General features: G+C 30.7%; 1 protein-coding gene across 4 annotated transcripts in view; it reads right to left on the minus strand.

The window, feature by feature from the left end:
- Nucleotides 1-3,371: 3,371 nt before the first annotated feature.
- LOC138707661 (uncharacterized) overlaps nucleotides 3,372-25,275 on the minus strand; it is a 141,430-nt gene continuing 119,526 nt past the window's right edge. For 3 of the 4 annotated variants that reach the window (XM_069837389.1, XM_069837388.1, XM_069837387.1), the window contains exons 25-29: nucleotides 22,446-22,596; nucleotides 17,686-17,932; nucleotides 11,945-12,087; nucleotides 5,468-5,609; nucleotides 4,497-4,898 (exon numbers count right to left, since the gene is read on the minus strand). In XM_069837389.1, the coding sequence (XP_069693490.1) occupies nucleotides 4,636-4,898; nucleotides 5,468-5,609; nucleotides 11,945-12,087; nucleotides 17,686-17,932; nucleotides 22,446-22,596 (946 nt within the window). In that variant the 3' untranslated portion in view covers nucleotides 4,497-4,635. Of the gene's footprint in view, nucleotides 4,899-5,467; nucleotides 5,610-11,944; nucleotides 12,088-17,685; nucleotides 17,933-22,445; nucleotides 22,597-25,275 lie in introns of all 4 variants that reach the window. The other variant, XM_069837390.1, reaches the window with a different exon arrangement.

Genomic DNA, 25,275 nt, shown 5'->3' on the forward strand with positions numbered 1-25,275 from the left:
TCACCATTCCAGTTATAAATCTAAATCTTAAAATAGTACAGTAATTACGTAATGTGATTAGTAACTTAATAAACAATCATCATCCTCTTATCGTGTCCTCCTTTCGGAAGGTTGATTCCAAATATGCTTCCATTCATCTCTGTCTTCCCAAGCTTTTTTCCTGTTTATTTCATCCCACTTGTATCCCCATGATAGTAAAAGAATATAAGAGTTGGTGTTAATACTTTTTGATCACATAAAACACACATTTTCTAACAAATTTAATTTGAGGCATTTAGCAATTTTTTAAAAAATGCTCCTCATATATAATTTGAAATTTTTATATTTTAGCTTCTTACAGCATAAAGAACCTGGCTCACTGCTTGGGATGTTGATGAAGGTCGGGTTGGCTCGGGTCGGGTTAGGTCTGGTTTGGTTAGATGGTTGTGGTGATAGTATCAGCAACACCTGTGTAATCACCAGATGCTGGTAGTATTAATCGGTGTAATTAGTACATACTTTTGTAAGGAGTAGTTGTTAGTAATAACTTTTGTTGCAGTTACAATTGTAGGGGTTGTGGTATTAGTATTTTAGATGTTGTAGTTACGGTATGTTTCATTTGTTGTTGTAGTTGTACATTTGCTGTAGTGTTAGTTACAGAATGAGTCATTAAAATAGTGGTAATATTTGCAATAGTAGCAATACTAGTAGTTGTAGATGTAGCAGTTAAATCTGCTTTAATCATAGACATAGGATCTTTCCATTTATCTTTGTGACTTAGATTTTTCAGGACCAATAACAGTGTATCTTTTCTGCTTGTGATGTGTTCAATAACTTACTACTGAGAAGTGAAGGATTGGAATGGAACAGCTGGGCAAGACAACTTATAAGCATTACATAAACTCACATATAAGATATTTAATATTTTTAGCTTATGGTTTTAACAGTAGACGCACATATAATTTGTTTAGATCTTGACAAAGTTTTGAATAAATAACATTATGAAAATACTTTATAGTTTGATGTGTTTTCACTTCCAGTTCCCTGGATTCACCTCAGACACAAAAAATGTACTTCTTGGCGAGATCAGATATCCATTGTAGATTACCAAACATTAGGTCAAATTTCTGCTGAGGAAAGGTGTTGATTAGTTTGTGTACCACATTACCATGACAATTACCGACATACAAATAAATATTTAGACCTCTAGAATTATTGTTCCATATGTTATTTTTACTTAGGATATAAGTAATCTGTCTTTATCACCAGCTTTTTATGTAACTGTCATTGAAGAATTGTACATGACTAGGTACTGTAAAATAAAAATTAAATAGAAAATTAAACACCAACAAAACTTAAAAAATTACGTAAACCTGCATTTGAAAAGCCTTTTCTGTGAGGCTGTTGAAATAAACGTGCCTGACGTGGTTTTTCATTGTCCTTCACTTCTCATCTAGTAATTCTGTGTACTAAATATAAATATAAACATTATGTTGGTGACCTTTAATATTCTAATAGATTCATACTGCCAATATGCTGGGGAATTCCTTAGAAGCGTCCACAGGAACAAGGTGACAGTTCATTGTAGACAGCTGATAAAGTTAAAAGGGAGGCTTACAAATTACACCAATCTGCATCTACCAAGTGGCAGGTGCGACTTCACAAGCAAAATGTAGGACAATTAGTTAAGTACTAAGAAAAAGAACATTTTATTCTATTTTCAAATCAAATTTTTATGTCTACACTTTGAATCGACTCTAGTCTTTTGTAAGTCACTTCTCTTTGTATTTACGTGTGTGCAAATTTTGAGGGGTGTTTCTACCTGTTGTGGAAGGTTCTCTTGTGAGAGAAATATCAATTACAATCAATTTTTCCTTATCCTATACAGTACTCGCACTAACTATTAAATCTGAAGCTTCTCATCCATGCTTTTATTGAACTCCTTGCAATACTGTTTCTCTTGCACATGCCTTTCTATTTTTCTGCGCTCAAAATTACCTCAGAGATGTATAAAATGAAAATAAATACGCTGAGTATTTCAAAAGGAACTTGCTACTATTAGCAAAGGGAGCTTTTAATTTTATCTATAGGATATCTCTTTTAGAATCATTTCCTCTCTCACCACACACACTCCTTACTAGTATTGTCATGAAAATCTTTCCTCTGAAACATTTCGTATAATTCTGTTTACAGAACATGACCAGCTTGTAAAACATTCTTATACACTTATTACTAGGGACCAAATTTGTAGGTTTTTACCTAATTTTTTCCTCTAATTTCTTCAATACTTTTCCGAATCATGATTGCAGAGAGAGAGAGAGAGAGGGAGAGAGGGGCAGAGGGGGAGAGAGAGGGAGAGGGGGAGGGGAGGGTGAGAGGGAGGGGAGATGGAGAGGGGGAGTGGAGGGGAGGGGAGAGGAAGAGGGAGAGGGATATATATATCCCTGGGCAAAATCTATACTTCGCGATGACATCTATGGCTCCCTTGCTTTCCTCAAAACATATTTCAGTGACCTTCCAAAATATATTGAGTAGATGGAACCTTCGTCGTTATAACTGAAAGATGTAATTGGTGTCACTGACTCACTTTTACAGAAACAAGTACCAGGACCCGTGGGTGAAGCCGTCACATTAAAATTGAAGAAAGTATTGGAGAGGAATCCAGGGTGTGAAAAAATGAAAAATGTGTGCTCCATTCTCCAGGGGAAAAGTATGAATTGTCAGTTACCTTGGAAACCTGCTGCAGTGGCAGCGGTGAAATTTGTACCTATAACATCATGTGCTCTTAAAAGAACCATTTCATCCTAAAATGAATTTTGAAAGACAATAGAAAAAACTTCTCAGTCGAGAATCTTGAAAAGTATTTGATCATATATTGCAACAACGAACAGTACCAGTAATTAATATTGTTTTGTTTGTTTGTTACTTTTTAAAATAATTCTTGATCAATTTTCAACAAATTTAATTCAAAAGATGTGTGTGTGCCTTTTATCTATAGTAAATTTAAATTTATGTAGTTGTATCAAGGCAAATTATATTACATAAAATGTTAATTGCTACAATAATTTATTCACGCTACAAGCAATGTTAAAGGGGAAGGAACAAAAATTTCGAATCTTACAACTTTTGATAAATAGTTTGGTTCTTCAAAAGGTCAGTTTCGTGGTCCATGTTGCCTTAATAAATATATATATATTTTTTAAGAATAACTGTAAGGATACATTTTTAACGATCTGGCAGTTTTTCGACCCATTTCACAGGTTGGACATAAAACCTAAAAAACCTATTTCACCTATTCCAAAAACCTAAAATTGTCTTTTTAAAAACCTAAAAATCTGGTCCCTACTTATTATCAATAGATAGGTGAACTGTAAGTGAAATTACAAACAACATTTACACAAATATTTATTACTATTAAAGCAACAAAATAACCCAGTATTTAAAAATGAAATATTATTACTTCTCGTGACAGTTACTCAAGAATCCCTTCCATGCATCTTTTAACAGAAATTACCAAGCTCCATAAGGAAGAGGCAGCAATTCAACTAATCTAACTTTTACATAAAAGAGTTTATTTAGCTGTACACAAACAAGAAAATGTAACAAAAAATATTAGTTCCCATTTGATTTTACCCACCACCGTCCATTTGTATATACAAACTATGCAATACAGCACACATGAATGTGTTTGATACGTCTCTGTTATCACTCTTAGCTTCCTTAAAAATCTAACCAAAAGAATTTATGATCCTACAGCTCTTGCTTTAGACTAAGATGAAAACCAGAAATTTAATTTACTAAATTTACAACAAAAACTGAAAAAGACTGACATATATCACATCAGTTTGTAAGTTTCTATTTTTTTTTTTTTAATTATGGCACTGCACATGGTCCCCAAACTGCATACAGTCCTGATTTTGGTATTTCTTCTATTTCAACACCCAGTCAAATGTCCGATTTTGTATTTCTAGTATATGAAAGTATATATCTTAAATTTATCTTTCTGTCTTCAGCTTTTAGGTATGTAACAACCTCCACACATTCGTTCCTTTTTTGTTTATTTACTCTATGTGCATTTTCACAGAATTTGGTGTATATAATAAAAAAAACTGACTTCCAATTAATTTCTTTCTAATATAATAAGTAATTATATTTTGGTTAACACATTCTATGAAGAGACATGTACAATTTCAATAACATCACATTTTTGTTTTGGTGCATATACAACCTGAAATGTATGCAAAAATCTGTAATGTTTCATATGCACAAGTCGTACAAAAAATATGATATATTGAAATGATTCATGTGTGTATATTGTGGATCCTGATGAGGAGGAAGGGACACTGGTGTAACTGTGTCCATGAAAAAAGAAAATTACGTCACTCTCAAGATTTGACAATGGTTTAGGATACAACATACATCACTGAATGGAAATAAGCAGATCACCTTCTACTTTTCAGAGTCAGGCTCCAGTAAGAAAAGACAGTCTTCATCGCTAATTCAATATTCCACAAATTCCTATCAATGATGGTGTTGAAACAAGCATACCTTTCATGCAAAACCCTACTGGACTGCACACTAACGTGAAGTGTGTTTTCACACTATAAATACAAAAAAAAATGTTAACAATTTGAGATGCTTGAGTCTCCGACAAAATTAGGTTGAAAGTTGATGTCCAAGATTTGCAAATGATGGTTTTGGTGGCAACTGACCGTAAACACTACGGAACAACACTTCAGGGACGGGAACGGGTGTGATGTTGTGTAGAGATGATTCCTTATTCTTCCAGGCCTTCTTTCGCACACGATAAAATATAGAAAAACCAATCACCATGCTGATGTTAACGAGAAGAAGCATAATCACTGACACGATCACCATAGACTTTGGTGTACAGACGTATTCTTCTTCTGTGTAGATATCTAAAACGAACACAAATACAAACTGCATCATCTTACATTTATAAATCAAAGTCGCATTACGGAATATTAGACATTTTTGTTTATATCTCCTTAAAAGGAAATATAAATTTCATTCACTCTAATGTCTTGATTTATGTTGTGGGTCAAACTACGCTGTTAGCACAAAGGCAATAAGGAACTTATGACAAAGACAATATACGATGACATATTTCTTACACATGCATATATGACAGGTTTGAACCTCACTCAATGTGTATGCAAATTAACTGTCAAATTCTTTCGAGAAAACCGTCATTTTGTTTTATTTTCTCTTAATTATTTCATATGAAAACATGAAAACGAAAATCATACAATCTATTTTGAACACTTGACATTGACTAGAAAGAAAATCCATGCAGCACTAAGATTAAAAATAAGTTAAAAACAAAAGTCTATTGAGTAAAAAGTACTCTTAAAGGTAAAAGACTATACAATTCGGCACAGATATTGCAGAAAACAGATCAATATTGTTTAAGAAATAAAGATTTTGCTCTTTGAAAAAAATTAACTGCACTTTGTCCACTACTGACCTCTTTCTGAAATTCCAGCTGACAAGCCACTCTCTCTTAGTCCTGTCACAATATGGTCCATTGTGGTCACCATGTGATTCTTGGAACTGCTGTTTTTAAGGTTTTTGGTCGTTTCTGGTAATGAATTAGGGCCCACGACCAACTGCGAAAATACAAACAATATTAAACATGCAAAATTATGTAAGCTCTGTTTCGTTTATACAAAGTGCTCAGAAAATACCGTTCAAACACAGGTTAAGGGGAGCAGTAGCAGTAGCAGTAGCAGCAGCAGCAGCAGTAGTAGTAATAAAATAATAGTAATATTGTAATAGAAGCCAACAATCCATGAACACTTTTATTGAGATATAGTGGTTAGCACCTGTCTGTTAAATGGGGACATATTATTGAAACATGTGAACAAGTGTTTCTAACACATGCTATCTATTTCATTTTGGCAATACTATATTACACTATACCAATACTGTACAATGAGCTTAATATCTTGACATGAACTTGTATACACAACTGTAAATTTGTTTATATTACAATTGGAAAACCTTTTTCAAACCTACTAGCACATGTGTATTCTTTTTGTTTCCTTTGTACAAGGAAGGCCCCAAACTCGAATGAGCTTGTGCATTTCCATTCCTTTATTTAGGAATGATTGTGAAGTCCAAACAGCCACTTTCTTTCCAGATATGACTAGAGTCCTGCAATTGATTACTTTGAGTACAAGTTAGATGTACATGCTTCACTTGGAATGGAGAACTCTGACTCGTCTCCCCGCTCCATTTCATGTGTTTACATCTGCTTATACCTGTACGCACTGAACAATGAGAACTGTATTCAGATAATGTCTGCTAACAAGTGTTATCATGGCCTCAGAAAACGTGTGAGGTACAAATTGCTGTTCAGAAAAACTAAAGGCATGATATATATTAGCATTAATAAAACCAGTATTAACGAATGGTGCTTGCAGAATACAGTGCTAGACGAGTTGTTCTGAAGACCCATGACCCCATATTTATTTATTCTTTTTATTTTTTGTATATTTATTTATTTTTAATTTCTTTCATTTATTTATTCTTTATTAATTTTTGCATTTATTTTTTATATATTTATTTTATTTATTTATCTTTTTATTCATTTACTTATATATTTATGTATTTATTTATGCATAAATTTATATTTTTCATTAATTTATTTTTATTCTTTATTAATTTTTCATTTATTAATTTTTATTCAGTTACTTATTTATTTTTTTATTCTTATTTTATTTATGTATTTACTTTAAAAATTTATTTTTTATTTTATTTATTCATTTGTTTATTTTATTTTTTATTTTTTTTTGTATTTATCTTTCTTATTTATTTATTTCTTATTTTTTGTTTATTTATTTATTTACTTATTTATTTTTCATTTATTTTATTTATTCATTCTTTATTAATTTTTGCATTTATTTATTTTTTATATATTTATTTTATTTATTTATCTTTTTATTCATTTACTTATATATTTATGTATTTATTTATGCATAAATTTATTTTTTTCATTAATTTATTTTTTCTATTTATTTATTTTTTTGTTTATTGCTTATTTTTTTAATTTATTTATTTAATTTTTATTTATTTATTTCTTATTCACTTATTTATTAATTTTTATTTATTTATAGTTTTATTTTTTTACTTTTTATTTTATTTATTTATTTATATTTATGTTTTTTTACTTTTTTATTTTCTTTATTTATTCGTTTTTTTGTATTTATTTATTTTTATTTATTTATTTACTTATGTCTTTATTTAATTTTTTTATTTATTTACATTCTTTATTATATTGAGTTTTTATTTATTTTATTTACTTATTTATTTATTTATGCTCGATCATGCCGAAATGTAGTAATTATACACCTGGTAGCAGTCCTTTAATGCATGTCATTAAAGTACACCTATTCATTAAAGTTCAGGTTTTCGATTATTCTCGGATATGCAATCGAAAGACAACTAGCAAAACGTCACGCAGGCTGGAAATCCAATACTGTCGCAGAAGGTTATGTTCTGTTACTATAATAATTAGCGTTCATTGTAAATAATATTCAAATAAATTCAATTTGTCATCTCGTTTTTCAATGTCGAATTCAATTTCAAGGTTATATCAAGTTTAATGTTTATCTTACTCTCTAGGTTATATAAAGGTCGTCGACATTCGTTGCCTGGAAAAAATCAATAATTTCGTGTCTGCGCACATCTCACAATTTACGAGATTGCACAAGGTCAGTTCGCTCCCGAGTCACATAAGAAGAACATGAATATTTATGAATAATTTCAAGTTAGAAATATGGTCGAGCATAAAAAGTCATATGAAACTTGCCTATAATGGTAATTAAGACGTTCGTATGAAAATTATGAAACTCGCTTGCGCTCATTTGATAAACATCCTAGCGTCTTAATAACTATCATTATAGGCTCGTTGCATAATTAACTATTATTTCATTACTTATTTTTATTTATTTTTCATTCATTTATCCTATTTATTTACTTTTTGTTGATTTATTTTATTTATGTATTTATGGAAGAATTAATTAATTAATTAATTTTTTTATATTTTTCTTCATTTATTCATATATTTATTTCTTACTAATTATTTTTATTTTCTTATTTATGTATTTATTTATGTATTTATATATTTCTGCATTTATTTATTTTGTATTTATTCACTTTTCTATTTATTTATTTATTTTCTCATATTTTTCCTATTTATTTATTTATTTATTATATTTATTTATTTTTTATTTTTTATTATTAATTTTTATTTATTTTATTTATTTATTTTTTCATTCACTCATTTATTTATTTATTTTACTTATTTTTTATTAGTTTTTAGTTCTTTTTTATTTATTTATTTATTTATTTATTGTTTATTGATTTTTCAATTAATTATTATTTTTTTATTTTTCTCATTTTAGACATTTTAATTTTTTAAAATTGATTTATTATTAATATTATTTATTTTTATGCATTTTTATTTAGTTATTTATTTTTATTTATCAATTTTTATTCATATATATTTTATGTATTTATTATTATTATTTTTATTTACTTATTTTTACTCATTTTTATTCATATTTTTATTAATTAATTAATTAATTTTTAATTCACTTGTTTTTATTAATTTATTTCTCATTTATTTATTTAATAATTTTATTGACTTTTTATTTATTTATTTTATTTATTTATTTTTTGACTTTGTTAATTATTTTATCTCTTTGTTTATATTTTATTTACTCACTTTTTATTTTTATATATTTTATTTATTTATTTTTATTTATTATATTTATTTGCTTATATATTTATTTTTTATTTATTCTTACTTATTTTTTATTTATTTATTTATTTATGAATTTATTTAATTATATTTTTATGTATTTACTTATTTTTTATTTATTTTTCATTTCATTTACTTATTTATTTTTTATCTATTTGTATTCATTTACTTATTTTTCATTTAATTATTTATTTATTTGCTTATTTTATTTACTTGTTTATTTATTTTTATTTTATTATTTATCTATTTATTTATTTATGTTATTAATTTTTGTATTTCTTTACATTCTTTATTTACTCACTTTTAAAATTATTTTTGTTATTTTTCTTTATTTATTTATTTATTTTTATTCATTTATTAATTATTTTTTATTTATTTAATTAATCAACTGTTTCATTTACTAATTTTTTTAAATTCATATATTTATTTCTTTTTGATTTTTATTTATTAATTTATTTTTATTGAGTTATTTTTTATTTATTTTTGTTTATGTATTTTATTTATTTATACTTTATTTATTATTATTTATTTATTTATTTAATTCTTTATTTTTTATTTATTTACGTTTTTATTTAGTTATTTTTAATTATTTTTTTTCATTTATATTATTTATCTTTTATTTATATATTCAATTATTTATTTATTACTTATTTCTCTTTTTATTTATTTATAGTTTTTATTTATTTTTTATTTATTCATTTCTTCATTTAAGTATTTACTTATTTATTTATGTATTTATTTTGATTTATTTAATTATTTTTATTGATTCATTTCTTTACTTTCATTTCTTTAATTTTTTTATTATTTTTTACGTATTTTAATTATTTATTTAGTTTTCAATTTATTTATGTATTGGTTTGTTTTATTAATTGCTTGTATTTATTTCTTGTATTGATTTATATTTTTATTTACTTATTCATTAATTTTTTTTATTTATTAATTTATGTACTTCTTTATTTTTTATTTACTTACTTTTTACTTATTTATTTACTTTATTTTTTATTTATTTTATTCATTTATTTATTCGTTCATTTATATACATTTTTTATTTATTTTATTCATTTATTTTTCTAATTTTACTAATTTTTTATTTATTTATGTATTTATTTAATTATTTATTTTTGTATTTATTTATTGTTATACGTATTTATTAATTTTTATTAATTTTTTTTATTTATTCACTTTTTAAATTAATTAATTCATTTATTTATTGCTTTCAATTATTTATTTATTTACTTTTTTATTTATTTATTCACTTCTTATTTATTTTTTATTTATTCTTTTTTTATTTGCTCATTTTTATTTATTTACTTACGTATTCATTCATTCATTTATTTTTATTTATTTACTTGTGCATTTATTTATTTGTTTATTTAAGTATTTATCTATTTATGTATTTATTTATTTACTTATTTATTTATTTACCTTTTATTTATTTATTCATTTTTATGTATTTATTTTTTATTTATTTACTTATGTATTTATTTATTTGTTTATTTAAGTATTTATTCATTTATTTATTTATGTATTTACATATTTATTTATTTATTTATCAATTTAGTTATTTTTATTTATTTATTTATTTTTTTATGTATCTATTAATTTTCATTATTTTTTTTATTTATTCATTTTTTAAATAATTTTATTTATTTATTTACTTATATGGTTGCTGTGCATTAGAATGTTGAATGCCAGCACTGACCTTCAGTCATATAGCTATCACTCACCTTATCAATATACTATTTTTATATATACATAGGTAGGACTTCTTACATTATATGCACACATACATTTTAAAATTTATTTTACATATCTTTTAACATATATATTTCTCTGATTCACTCTTTTCTTACTTTCCAAAAATATGTTCCTAAGGATTTTATTATCTGTTTATTTGTAATTCTTGATATTTTGACTAATCAAATTTCATTACTGAAATGTAGCCACTTCCTTTTTATATAATTGTGTTCACTCCAATCGGTCTTGACACATATTAATGATACTTGCTTTATATCTTCTATTTCGCCACATAATATAACATCTGTCATTTTCCATATTATCCCTAAAACCTCTCAATTTCCACACTCCTAACCTAATTCATGCAAAACCACTCTAGCATTTTTATTGCATATCGTTATATTATATCTTCACTCTATACAATTTTAACTTTCCTATAATTTTGTAATGAAGTTTTATTATTCATGTAACTAAACATTTATTGTTTTTCTATATCATTACAACTTTGTCTTATAAAGTTATAATATTCAAAACATTATTTACACTCATGATTTTCTCTCCACAGTTGTCCCACTCCAATCTTGTCAAGTTGATTTTTTAAAGTGCTAGCCCAATTTCTTTTATTGCCATTCATTACCAAATATTTACAACAAATCGTAACAATCTCGTTATCTTCCATGTTTACAAATCTAAACCAAAATTTTACTATTCTTATCATAATTTCTCCTCTACTACTACATGTACCACATTCCAACATTGCTGTTCTCCTGGTAGCCGAATTGGGGAGTTGTAAATCTCGTTTACAATGTTTACCTTGTATTAGATCAATTTTCTCCAATTATAGTGCCCTCATATTTCAATGTTTTAGAACATTCTAGATTTTATCAGTGAACTGTATAGGCTACGTTATTGAGAGTTTTATGTCGATGTTTGGTGTTTCAGCTAGGCACATATTTATTGCTAACAATGCATGCCCACCATTTGAAGTTGCTTTACGGAAGGTATACTAAGTTCATGCATTTCCATTATTTTCACCAAGAGGCAATAACTATAATTTTTAAATTCATTCAACATGGTCTTGTGTTGCGTATTTTCTCATATTTTCAATTTCTTTATGTCTTATACAGTATTGCATATTAAGAAATCATAACACAGTGTGACGTGGAAAGAAGTTTTAGTTTTAATGATACAGCACCACTTGGAGATGCAAAGGCGCAGTTTCTCAATTCTACTGAACCTCAATCAAGTATTGGTCATAAAAGCCATTAGAAATCGATTTTGTTTCTGCTTCTAAACAATAATGTAAATATTTACTCACATAACAACCGCACTTATACAGGACATGTAATTTTGTTAAATAAAAAAAGGTGTGAGAGAGATTTCAAATTCATAACACTTTTACTCTTTTTCTTGCCAAAGATATAAAGGCGCTATACAAACCTTGAGCTGTATTGGTAGCTCACTTGGAAGATCTGATTCCACAGCTTTCTGACTGTTTGCGGCTTCAGTTGTACTTGCTGCTGCGGTAGTAACATTCTTTGGTGATGGTGGCTGTGGCGGTGTTGATGTACTCGAGTTTGTTTCTGAATCAGTAGTAGAAATAGGCTTATTACTACAGAACTTTAACAGCTTTTTCTTTTAAGCTGCATATTGACATGCTTCCTGTGATATGACAGGAAGGCAAGTAATAAATTTCATACAACATATTCATTGTAATGTTACAGAAAAAACTACTAACTGTGGTACAAATACATCACAAAACTTGTAGCTTTTAATTTCCTTTTAATTTTATTTATTGCATTCCATAGATCTTACATCTTACATGGAAAAATTCAAATATTTTGGAGCAACAGTAACAAATATAAATGACACTTGGGAGTAAATTAAATGCAGAATAAATATAGAAAATGCCTGTTATTATTCGGTTGAGAAGCTCTTGTCATCTAGTCTGCTGTCAAAAAATCTGAAAGTTAGAATTTATAAAACAGTTATATTACCGTTGTTCTATATGGTTGTGAAACTTGGACTCTCACTTTGAGATAGGAACAGAGATTAAGGGTGTCTGAGAATAAGGTTCTTAGGAAAATATTTGGGACTAAGAGGGATAAAGTTACAGGAGAATGGAGAAAGTTACACAACACAGAACTGCACGCATTATATTCTTCACCTGACATAATTAGGAACATTAAATCCAGACGTTTGAGATGGGCAGGGCATGTAGCACATATGGGCGAATCCAGAAATGCATATAGAGTGTTAGTTGGGAGGCCAGAAGGAAAAATACCTTTGGGGAGGCCGAGACATAACTTTCTCATGACTGCTTCTAACACGAGGTTGAACAGAATGCCAGTTGCTTTTGCTCATAATATTGCCATGCTTGGAATCAACACTAAATACCTGATAGAAAACATGAGAGCATTAGAAGAATAAACAGTGACGATAGGACTTACTATCAATAGAGAGAAAGCGAAATATATGCCCAACACAAAGAACAAGACAAGATGGAGGAATGTGACTCATCTCGAGGGATAAAAGAGGATGGAAGAGTTTAAATATCTGGACATGTTGTAACAGAGAATAATTAAATATGAAATGAAATTAAAGCAAGGCGAGGAGCACGAAATAAAGGTTATTACAGCTTCCAAAAGCTCCTTGGAGCCTCACTGGTAACAATTCATCTTAAGTTGTTGGTATATAAGACAATCATCAAGCCAGTAGTAATGTATAGTTCACAATCTTGGACACTGACAAAGAAAGATGAAAACCTCCTCAATGTGTGGGAGTGAAAGGTCCTCTACAATATTTTCTGGAGCTGTATGTATTAATAATGAATGGAGGATTACCAACTAATGCTGAACTGGAACAACTATACAACGCTCCGACAATTGTACCTAATATAAAAGCCCATAGGCTGAGATGGCTGGGACATGTGCAAAGGATGGAAAAACACAGAGTACCAAAGAAGGTTTTGAACACAAAACTAGAGGTATGCCGATCAGTGGGACGTCAGAGACAGGGATGGCTTAATAACGTAGAAGATGACTTGCGTAGTTTGGGGATTCGAAATTGGAGACAATTGGCTGCATTGAGAGATGAATGGTGGAAATAAGTAGTCAATAAGCCCCTGGTTCTAAATGGGTTGTAGCACCAGAAATGATGATGATGATGATATTCCCTTAAATTGTTTTCATTTTCAAAAAACATGGTTTATAAAATTTAGATACGCATTCCTTTCTCAAGACAATATAATGTTACCCCAGCTCTAAACAAATTAGCAATAAAATTGTTTTTCGTTTCATTGAATACAAAATTGTGCTAAAGAAAATCCTAAGGTATATAAATCATCTGAAATGGACAATAAATACTTACAATGGTTATAAAATACAAAATTCAATTAGAATCCAAATTTTCATATAAAGTAATTATATAGAAAACTAGCAACGTATACAGATTTTTGTTAATTTTTGTAAAATGATTGGTTGCTTACTAAATCTGCAAATGTGGTCATTTAAGCTCTAGTAATGTCGAACTTAACTTCTGAGGTGGTAGAACACGCAAGAGAGAATGACAACTGTTTTAGTCACTAATGATGTGAGAAGAAAAATTTTCTACTAAATTTTCCGCCTTAGCAAATTGTTGCTTTCTTGACTTCTTTGCTTCCAGCCTCAAGAGCTGCAATTTTATGAACACTCCATGTTCTCATCAGTAATCAGTAGGGCTATGAAAAGGGACAGTCTGTACTGCTGCTTACGTCAAGTTGTAAGGGAAATTCACCCCATTCCACCTGCTACAGCTATACTCGGTACCATCACTAGCTTTAACTGCTCCCTTTTCATAGCCCTAGTAATCAGCTTATCAACAGAAAGTACTGTAGTAAGTTGTTTAACCTTTCATGGTTATGTCAATACAGACATCAAAACAACGCCGCTGTCACATTTGTTTTGTAATAAAATTAGTGCTGAGTAAGAAACAAGGACTGACAAATATCATATTATAATAATTATGTTGTGTGGTTCGTGATTCCCTGTCTGTGTTCCCAATTTATTTTTCAAAACACTTTGTAGAGCAATCAGTCACCCATACGCGTAAAGTGCTATGGTCTACATTGTATGGATGTGGTCTAGGACTGTGTGAGAAAACTTCGTGTAGTTAATTTGCAAATATATAATTATAATTATATTTGAATTGTTCATGCACAATTTTCTGTGATTGTGTAATACAAAATTATGTATTATGTAAATTTAATGGTACTCATTTGAGCAGCAATTAGTTCATCCACTCATCAATATAAAAGGTGAGTGATAATATCACAATTAAAAAACTTAGGAAACTCAGTATGCTAAAAATTGCATTATAAAACTCAGCAAATCAATAATGTAGAGAAACTACTTAATGAGGGGAAATCCGGCATATATACCCATAATTATAATACTGTAGTCTCAATAAACTTAGTGAAATTAGTAAGCTAAAAAGAGCTTAATAAAGGAAAATTTTCAGGAAAATTTACAATTACACCAGTACTCATTAATTTTTTTAGTAATGGCGTGTACTTGATTGGTACTTATTTATTACAAAACTTAGGAAATCAATAAGCTAAAAAAAAAAACTGCTTAATACGGGGAGAGTTTTCGTAATCATATATAATTATACCAGTACAAATATAAAGCAGCAAAATCAGTACCGGTAAGTTAAACAAAATTCTTAAAGGAAAAATTTCCATCACTAGTAGTCACCATAAAGATGGAAATGGACTTGACAACAATAAAATAGCTCACTTCAATCTCACTGGAAGCTTGAGCTACGTATCCCTAGGCTTTGGCAGCACGACACGATTTCTGCTGGTTTATGCTTCCCGTGTGAAATAGATGTGCACTTCATGAATTCAGTCTTTTGCCTGCATCCATGTTCCGCTATATCAACTTAACATCAGCATTATTAATGTAGTACATGTTATATAGCAAAACACTTAAATTAATATACTGCTCACATATGGCACAGAGATGCTGTTAGACACGTTCATGTTAAGCATGCAAATGGGAAATGTATTGTGGAGTGCAAAATGCGTCTTAACCCTTTGATGCACGCATTTGGGAAGGAAATAAAAAATTGTGTTTGCAATGAAATTAAACTTTTATTTGTCTAAGAGAAGCGCCTCAAATTTTAAAAATCTTAAAAACTTCCATTTTTTTACACAGAAAATGGGTGGTTTCATGGTAAAACCACTATGCAATACTGCAGAACACAATGTCTTCAGACTTATTGCGAATGATACAAAAGGAAACAGTTTCTGGTTTCATGAAGGCAAAGTGCCACTTCACATGTGTTGCGTGATAATTAGAAAGGAAAAGAATGGACCTTCTATCCTTCCACTTGAGCCAGGACACTCCAGCATATGACGTACGGCCATCACTCTCACCACGTTTCATGTTGTAGTCTCTTCTTTCATCGTGTGGTAAACCAATACGCCCATGTCTAACTGTACCACATGCATAGATATTTTGCTGCCTTAGAGATCATCAGATTCAAACTTGTGAAAAAGTTGTCAAAAACACTTTGTGATTGTCACCAACCATCTGTTCCTTGTAGCCTTGATGAATAAGCTGACACGAAAATGGAACATTTTGTTGGATATGGTAAGCATAACTACCCTGTTTGCATAGTGGTTACGTTTTGAAACCACCACATTATTTCTATATTGACGCCACATGTGCCGAACAAATTACAATCTTGTTACTGAAATATCTTCTAAAAGTCCGAAAGACAAATAATAATGAATAGAAACTTACAAAACTTGATATTTTAGCATACAACTGAAATAAAAACACGTAGCGAGTCTTCCACACCCCAACTATACAGAACAACATCGGCCATCTTAGTGGAGCAACATAAATATAGGGAAAATAAAATTCTTCTACAGTTACTAGGGATCAGTGAACGCAGCGCAGTAGTTTTGAAATAAAAAATCGCACTGTAAATAGGCAGGAAACTCAAATTTAAAAGGTGGTTATGTACTGTAACCACTGCGCTTCAAGGGGTTAAGCAAATGTGCCATAGCAATGAGTTCCTGCACTTTGACACAATATACCACAAACAGTGTTTCTTCATGTGCAATTTTTTGCAAGTAAATTCCTACGATGACGAACAAGCAACAAGTGAGAAGTCCACACCTGTGGAGTAACGGTCAGCGCGTCTGGCCGTGAAACCAGGTGGCCCGGGTTCGAATCCCGGTCGGGGCAAGTTACCTGGTTGAGGTTTTTTCCGGGGTTTTCCCTCAACCTAATACGAGCAAATGCTGGGTAACTTTCGGTGCTGTACCCTGGACTCATTTCACCGGCATTATCACCTTCATTTCATTCAGACGCTAAATAACCTAGATGTTGATACGTAAAATAACCCAATAAAAAAAAAAAAAGAAACAAATGAGAATGAAAAAATTTAGCACAGAAAATATTTGTTTACCACGTTTAATTCTGAAATAGTAGTGTTATGGGCATTCCACAAGTGATACGGCATTTTCAAGTCGTGTTATCGATAAAGGTAACGTTTCGTAAGTTTTCGAATATGTATTAGAAGATTATATCACATTACACATTAAAGTGTCAACATTAGACGAAAATAAAATCCATGCATGCTCTCCACCATTAGAATGATGAAATTTGTAAAATTTCAAACAGAAATAATTATATTAAACACTTTTTGTTTAATAAATTGTTAACTCTCGAGCATCTATTAATGTTTTTTGGTTGTGCTTACTAATGGAGTTACATGTCAACAATGTGACTTTGAAACGGGTTTCTGTCCAGAAACAGTCCAGATATATTGTAATTTTTTATACTGAAGATTAGATAATTAATAATGCGGCACACTTGTAATCACACTCACATTCATACAAATTTCCAGACCCTAGACACTCAGATAAGTTTTCTTCTTCAAGGGAAATTCTCCGAGAGATGAGCCAGGGAATCGAACCTGGAACCTTCAGATCTGGAAGTCAGCATGATGACCAGCAGACCACGAAAGCAATGACAATTCATTTGACACAAGACTACATGAAACAGCTATTTTATTAGTTATTGTGTGAAATAAGCATTGAGAAATTATGTGCCATTTACATAAACACAATAGTCGATTTTTCAGTAGAGAAAAATTGAAGAGGAAGTGTTACAAGAGTGGAATCTCACCTGCTTCTTTTCCTGTTTCTTCTTCTCCCATCTCAGTTTCGACAGTCACTGTGGAATTCTCAGGTTCTACACTTCCTTCTGAAGATAGTAGTAATGTAGGTAATGTAGTTGGATCTTCCTTAAGTTTAATTTCACTTTCATTTTCTTTCTCGAGTCCTATGTCTTCTTGTTCCTCGATGATCAGTGTGGCATTATCTGTTGATCGTCTACGCCTCCCATATGAATGGACACCATTACTACACCGGATCTGTAACATTTTCATTTCATTTCATTCATTGTATTTCATAAATCTTGCACCAGAATTTTAGCTTTGTGATGTAGAACAAATAAAAATTATACAAAAATATATAATTATTTATTTATTTACTTTGGTGGAGTTAAGCCACCAGGCCTTCTCTTCCACACCACCAGAAGTGCAATGCAACTACAAGAAAAAATATGTAATTACATAGTAAGCAGATTAAGTGAATTTACAAGAAACGAGTTCATCAGTTGAGTAGGAGGTAAGATTATGGAGGAATTTGGTTAATTCTCTCTTAACTTTTTCTCTTGTCACTTCAAACCTTTAAGATAATTAGGCAGTGTTCTGAGGACTGTAATACATGAAAAGTGAACTCCTATTTTCAAACAGCTGAGACTAGAGAGGGTAGATGAAAATCTGATTTGTATTTTGTATTAATATTATGAATATTCTGGTTAGTAATCAAGTAACTTGATTTTCAAGATAAAATATCATCAGGGAAAGAATATACGAACAAGTTAAGGCCAAGATTTCCAGATTTTGAAAAAAACTTTTTACATGATCTCCTTTTATGTAAACTTATCATTATTTTTAGAACTTTCTTTTGTAAAACAAAAATATGTTCAGCTTCAAATGAGTTAGCCCAAAATACTATTTTTCATTATTTTAGGAAAGTAAGCAAATTATGCTATTTTAGTAGTGTTTATATCGCCAATTTAGCTAATGTAAGAATTAAATCATTACAATCAGTTACATCAAACTGCATCTCCAGTTCTATAGTCAGTATTCGTTCGTCATTATTACATTATCTTCTTTATCATGAACAGCTTTCAGGATAAAATCGTGAACAGACATTACATATTAACATATTATAAAGATTCTTGGTGCAATGATACCATTTTACATAACACTACACAAAGGTAAATATACAGCAGCAGAATTTTAATGACGCTTTCAAGTGCAGAGTTCATTCAGCATCGAAAGGTCCAGTGAATTTTGTCTGGAATCCTCTGTCAGGGACAAGTTTCTTTTACGTGCCATAGATCTACAGAATGATACTCACAGACTTACTTTCCTCCCAGAAGAAGACATGCTAAGTTCTTTCTTTAAATCCACTGCCCTTTGCAGGGTTTGAAACTGCTGATCTGAATCCAATTACGAGCATGACAACCACTACTCCACCAAGAATGACACCAAATTATTCAAGACTTCAAAATTCCATTATAAACTTCATCATTGCCACTATCACCATTCTCATAATAATAATAATAATAATAATAATAATAATAATAATAATAATAATAATAATAATAATAATAATAATAATCATCATCATCATCATCATATCGATTATGATAATCATCATTACATTTCTTTAAAACTTGTATATTTTTAAATCAGTTATTTAAAGTTCATGTATCAACTATGTCGACAGAATTGGTAATAGTGAGATTGTACATGGCTAGATGAGTTAAAGAATTTGTCAAGCAATTATCTTACATTAACCTTACATTTGAGGAAAATCTCGAAATAAACATAACCAGAGGCAATCAGCCTAAGTGAGATTCGAAACCGTGGCTGAGCACAGCCTTGGATCAGTAGCCAAAAGCACTACTGCCTGAGCTATGACAGCAGCTCTGAAAAACTGATTTTTTTTTTTTTGTCCAATGGTACCGCAACTAATCACTACATCTGTCCCAAATCTACGAGCAAGCTCACAGATGTCGCTAGTACCAAGTAGCAAAGACCACTTAGTTCCTCAGAAACTATCCAGAGTTCACTACAGGCAGTCTGTCCACATTACACTCATAATGAATAATGATAATGATGATGGAAAATTGTTTGGATGTCACAGAGGAACTGGAGAACCTGGAGAAAACCCGTGTTACCTGGACCACAATCTTGCCCAACACAAGTTATAAATTCAGGATAGAGAGAAAATTGAACCCAGGCCCCCTAGCTTATAAAAGCGATATACAGCATCTAAGGCTAGACTTCTTAAAGTTTGGTAAATCTGATATGTCTCACAATTGTGCTAACTCTTTTCATTTCCTGAGATAATTTTACAGTTCACAGATTCATTATTCAATCACAGGAACTTCATTATAATTTCAAAATGTAATATAAAACAAAAACTACTATGTTAATAGAAAGTAATTACAATAAATTAAACCTGTTCCATTTAGCACTATATACACTCATGGAAAGAAAATTTAGCCAGCTGATAAACGTCTTCATACCAGTTATGCTGTACATCTGTACAGAAATCTTGCACCATACTATCTCTAAGATGCCACTCACTGTTTTCCCTCCCACGTCTTTAGAACAAACTTAACCCTGTTATGCCATTATCTGTCTCTAATTTAGGTAATGATATAACTGAAGAAACTTCCATATACAAGAATTTAACAACAAATAAGTCTTCAGGTGCTCACAATTTTCACCACACATACTTGTGGAAAGCACATTGGCAAAGTCTTATTCCCGAAGTGTGCGGTAGCTTATTGGTACAATACTTGACTGCCCACTCTGTTCTAAGAAACAAAAGTTACTGTGTTCGGTCTCTGCTTATTGCTTGAGTTCTTTTTAAGTTTGTATTTTCACGCCATATTAGTTTCATTCCACTATCATTGTCGTAACATCTTGCTCAAGTCCTTTGCTTTAGAAAAACATACACTTAAATGATAATATAATCAAATAAAGAGATAAGTTACTTCCAAGTAACAACGTCAATTTTACTTTAACTAATAGCTTTAAGAGGGCCTTCCTTATCGAGTAATTCTGTCAGCACCTTGTGGTGTATTGACTATGATGCTATGTTAAAACCCCAGGAGGATCAAAAATGTTAATAAGCTACTGTATTTTGTCTTTCGTTCATAAAGATACGAAAATTATTTTATGCTCGACCATGCCGAAATGTAGTAATTATACACCTGGTAGCAGTCCTTTAATGCATGTCATTAAAGTACACCTATTCATTAAAGTTCAGGTTTTCGATTATTCTCGGATATGCAAGACAATGAGGGAAACGTCACGGAGGCTGGAAATCCAATATTGTCACAGAAGGTTATGTTCTGTTACTATAATAATTAGCGTTAAATGTAAATAATATTCAAATAAATTCAATTTGTCATCTCGTTTTTCAATTCTAAATCAATTTCCAGGTTATACATTCTCTGCATTACATCAAGGTCAATGACATTATTGTTCCTCGGAAAAAATCAATACTTTCGCATCTGCGCACATCTCACAATTCAAGAGCTATGAACAAGGTCACTTCCGATCTTCTATCAGATACAAATAAAATGTATACTTCTGAATAATTTGAAGTTTGAAATATGGTCGAGCATAAAAAGTCGTATGAAACTTGCCTATAATGGTAATTAAGATGCTCGTATGAAAATTATGAAACTCGCTTGCACTCGTTTCATAAACAAACATACTTGCGTCTTAATTACTATCATTATAGGCTCGTTGCATAATGTACTATTAAAAATTCAGTAATTAAATTTACATAAATCTTTCACGCACATTCCATTCTTATTTCTTTCATTTAATATTACATTGTTAAAATTTCTATAATAATATCATTATGCAATAATTCCAGTTGTGAAAAATACGAAAAAGACTATGAATTGCATCAGTGTTAATTAGACTCGTAAATTATTACTGAATTTATGACTAGTTTATTAACTTGAATATTTCAAATATTTTATCCATATTTCCATCTTTCATTCTTCAGAGAGTGGAATACATAGTGATTTAATGTCAGTCATAAGTTATATTATAACTGGCAAAATTATAAATTATTTTTCTGGTCTATATATCTGTTTCTATCTTACAATATGGTTCCGCGAGTATTAACAATCACTGTATCCTTTCACACTCAATTATAAGAAGTCAGTGACATCAGAGGTTATTAGTGTGTATATTGAATGACACCCAAAAACAGTCCTTTCCAGGGTTGCGTAATTTTCCTAACATGTACTCAAAAAAAATAATTAGGAGTATCACATGTTCAAATTGCAAAGATATAATAACAGACCCTAATAAAAAAGTTATGGCTGGGGACCAAACCTGGAACATTTTCTTAGCAGCCTAACGTGCTAACCATTCAGCTATAAAGATATGGAACGCATACAAATAATGTTGAAGGTGATTGGCATATATTAATATTATGTCTCATATCTATTTTTCGATCAACAAGCATTTACACATGTAACTTCTTAACATTCTAAATATTGATTACATGCATATTCTTGTATACCACTTCAGGATTAGTTTCAATTGCATTAATGTAATTTATATTAAGGTTGAATTTATGCAGATAACTGTACCTTTTGGGAGTCAATTAAAAAACATGGCCAGCCACCTTTTGTTGCCGTGAGAGTATTGTATGTGTAAAATAGTAACCAGAATTATAAGTTTTCACTGAAATTTATGATTTCATAGAATACAGAATAAAAAATATAGATAAAAAAACTCAGCAAAAGCTCTATAGATATCAATGGCTACTTACTGGTTCACAAATATCCTGGCAGAACTGCACTGTGGCAACAAAATTAACAGTTGCTGTAGAAGGGAAACGGAATGCTTTGAAATCTGCGCACAGATCTCTTGTTCCTCTTTCAACTTGCAGAGCAGGAAAGATGCTAGGATCCCGCGGACAGCTTAAAAAAAAAGGAAAAAAGTGTATCATATTTAATTTATAACAAAATCCATTTCCAGTTTGAAACATGAAATAATTTCCCAAAATATTATGTAGGAGATGTAAAACTGTTCCAAATTCACATTCAAATACTTCTTGCAAAACAAGCTGTAAAAAGTGTGGAATCAACAAATTGTGTAACAAATATCACTTTGTAGAAAACTTCTCCAGGGGTATGTATAAAATAATTTCACAAATTTCGTTTCTTAAGGTAATGTATTACCTCTGATTGAGGTTCTGGCTGACTTGTATATCTATTATCAGGCAGTTCATCTCACTTGACGATGTGTGTCAGAGGAAGGACAATTGTTCGTATGCATCTGCAGTCTGAATAGTGTTAACATGTATCTAGTCAGCGACGTACGCAATGGAGGGGGAAAGGAACTGTCCACTCTACCCCATTATCTCCTGGCCTAGTTGCTTCATGAGTGATGCCTTAATGGTGTCACTTATGAGGTTCAGAGCTGTCTTTGGACAGTTGACTAAACAACAACAAGGTAATGTAATTGATGAACATTAATGAAGACTTCCAGACTCGATATTTTATCATTTTATTAGGTTTTCATAGATCACAGAACATGTACATGCCAATACCTAAAATGAATATAACTAATTTTTCCAGGAAGCTTGAAAATGGCACTTAGATCCTTATGAATTTATTTCAAGTTCTCATTTATGTTTGGAGATATATTGTTCTATGAAGTCGTTGAACTAAGATCCAACCAAAATATATATATATTTTTTACTTTCTTATTATACAAAGTACTTACTGTAGATGTTGGAAAAAGTCAATTTTCAAACTTGTACAAAAATACATTCTTTAAGCTACCTTGATAATAAGAATGACTGTTTCTTGCATGTTGCCCATCTGTCTGTGTATAGCCTGGCATCTTTAACTACGGGGTGAATTTCAGTCATTCTCAATATTTTTGTATCAATTATTCAGCCAAAATGTTTGCAAATGATATGTAATAATTTGTACGCCAACAACAGTAACATTATGTGGTACTAATCGAAAACTTTATGTCGGATGTTAAACTTACTGGAAATGACAAGTTACTCAGCTCTAATGAATTTCTTAATATACGCAAAAGTATTTCGTTTCAAGAAATTATACATTAATTTGCTCGCAGCACCTCATGTTAGATAACAGATAAAGATTATGCTTGATGATTTAGGCAAGGCTTGGATTAGAGTTGAAACATGTTAACTGTTGACGGGTTTACAGAAAGTGAGACCTCCACCAATGAAAACTTTTAACTTTGCAAAAGGAGACAGGGTATTTGAGAGTTCAAAACATTGCTACATGTATAGACAGTTGAGTTTGACTTATGTTATGAAGGCTAATGATTTCTAGTAAAAATCCAAATCTGTACACTGCAGCAAAGAGAACTATGTCCATTTTTTACGAAACTGAAGTGTTGGCATTTTTTTTAATTCATTTTCACATTCTTTTCAGTGGTGCAAAGCACTATCTCCTACATGTAATAATAAATAATTTAGCCAGTTGGAAAAGGCGTTATGTGCTATCATGGTATGAAAGTAAAGAGCACTTCATTTATCTCTCCTGTAAAATTCAATATTTGTGACATAGTTGTCCTTTATCTCCAGTGTACAGAAATGTTCTATTAAAACATTCACATATAAATTATCTATAAATTAGTTTTCCTAATTTTAGGTTCATTTACAACCTCTTTAACTGCGTGGTCCTGTCACAACTTTCTGCAGACATGTGTTGCCATTTGAACAGTCTGCAGACATGCTCACCATCAGGTCTTGCAAAACAATACCTGTAGCTCTAACATTTGTAGTGGAAGTGGAAAACAATTCAGCATTTCCATTTTAAATAACTAGTTTCCTAGTTACACATTTGAGACGGACAGGGCATGTAGCACGTATGGGTGAATCCAGAAATGCATATAGTGTGTTAGTTGGGAGACCGGAGGGAAGAAGACTTTGAGGAGGCGAGACGTATATGGGAGGATATTAAAATGGAGTTGAGGGAGGTGGGATATGATGATAGAGATTGGATTAATCTTGCTCAGGATAGGGACCGATGGCGGGCTGATGTGAGGGCGGCAATGAACCTGCGGGTTCCTTAAAAGCCATTTGTAAGTAAGTAAGTTTCCTAGTTATGGCCACCATGGTGGTCTAGTGGCTAGAGATATCCTGTGGACCCGGGTTTGATCCCTGGCATAACCCACAATTTATAACTTGTGCTGGGCAAGCCCATGGTCCAGGTGACACAGGGTTTTTATTCCAGGAGCTCCGGTTTCCCTGTGGCATCCCAACAAATCTCCATCATCATTTCATCTCATATCATGGGTGCAAAGTAGACCAGTCTCCTAAGGCACAGCCTGGACAATGGCTCTGTCGGTAAATTGGTCTGTCTACACAACTCTGGCTTCATATGGGCAAATGATGAACAGTCAAGTACTCGCCATTAATAAAAAAAAACAGTTTCCTATTTATTTTAAGATCAAATTGGCCAACATAAGAATTTGAATGCAGGGCCCCCCAAGTACAAGTCTAGTGTTTTACCACTGTGTCACCTCACTAGATGAACTATTTTAGATTAAAGTATAAAACGATTCAAGAGGTTATACAGGGTCATTTCATGTCATCAGATATTGATGCTGAC

Source organism: Periplaneta americana, chromosome 10, assembly GCF_040183065.1.
Source record: "Periplaneta americana isolate PAMFEO1 chromosome 10, P.americana_PAMFEO1_priV1, whole genome shotgun sequence".
Classification (NCBI taxonomy): domain Eukaryota; kingdom Metazoa; phylum Arthropoda; class Insecta; order Blattodea; family Blattidae; genus Periplaneta; species Periplaneta americana.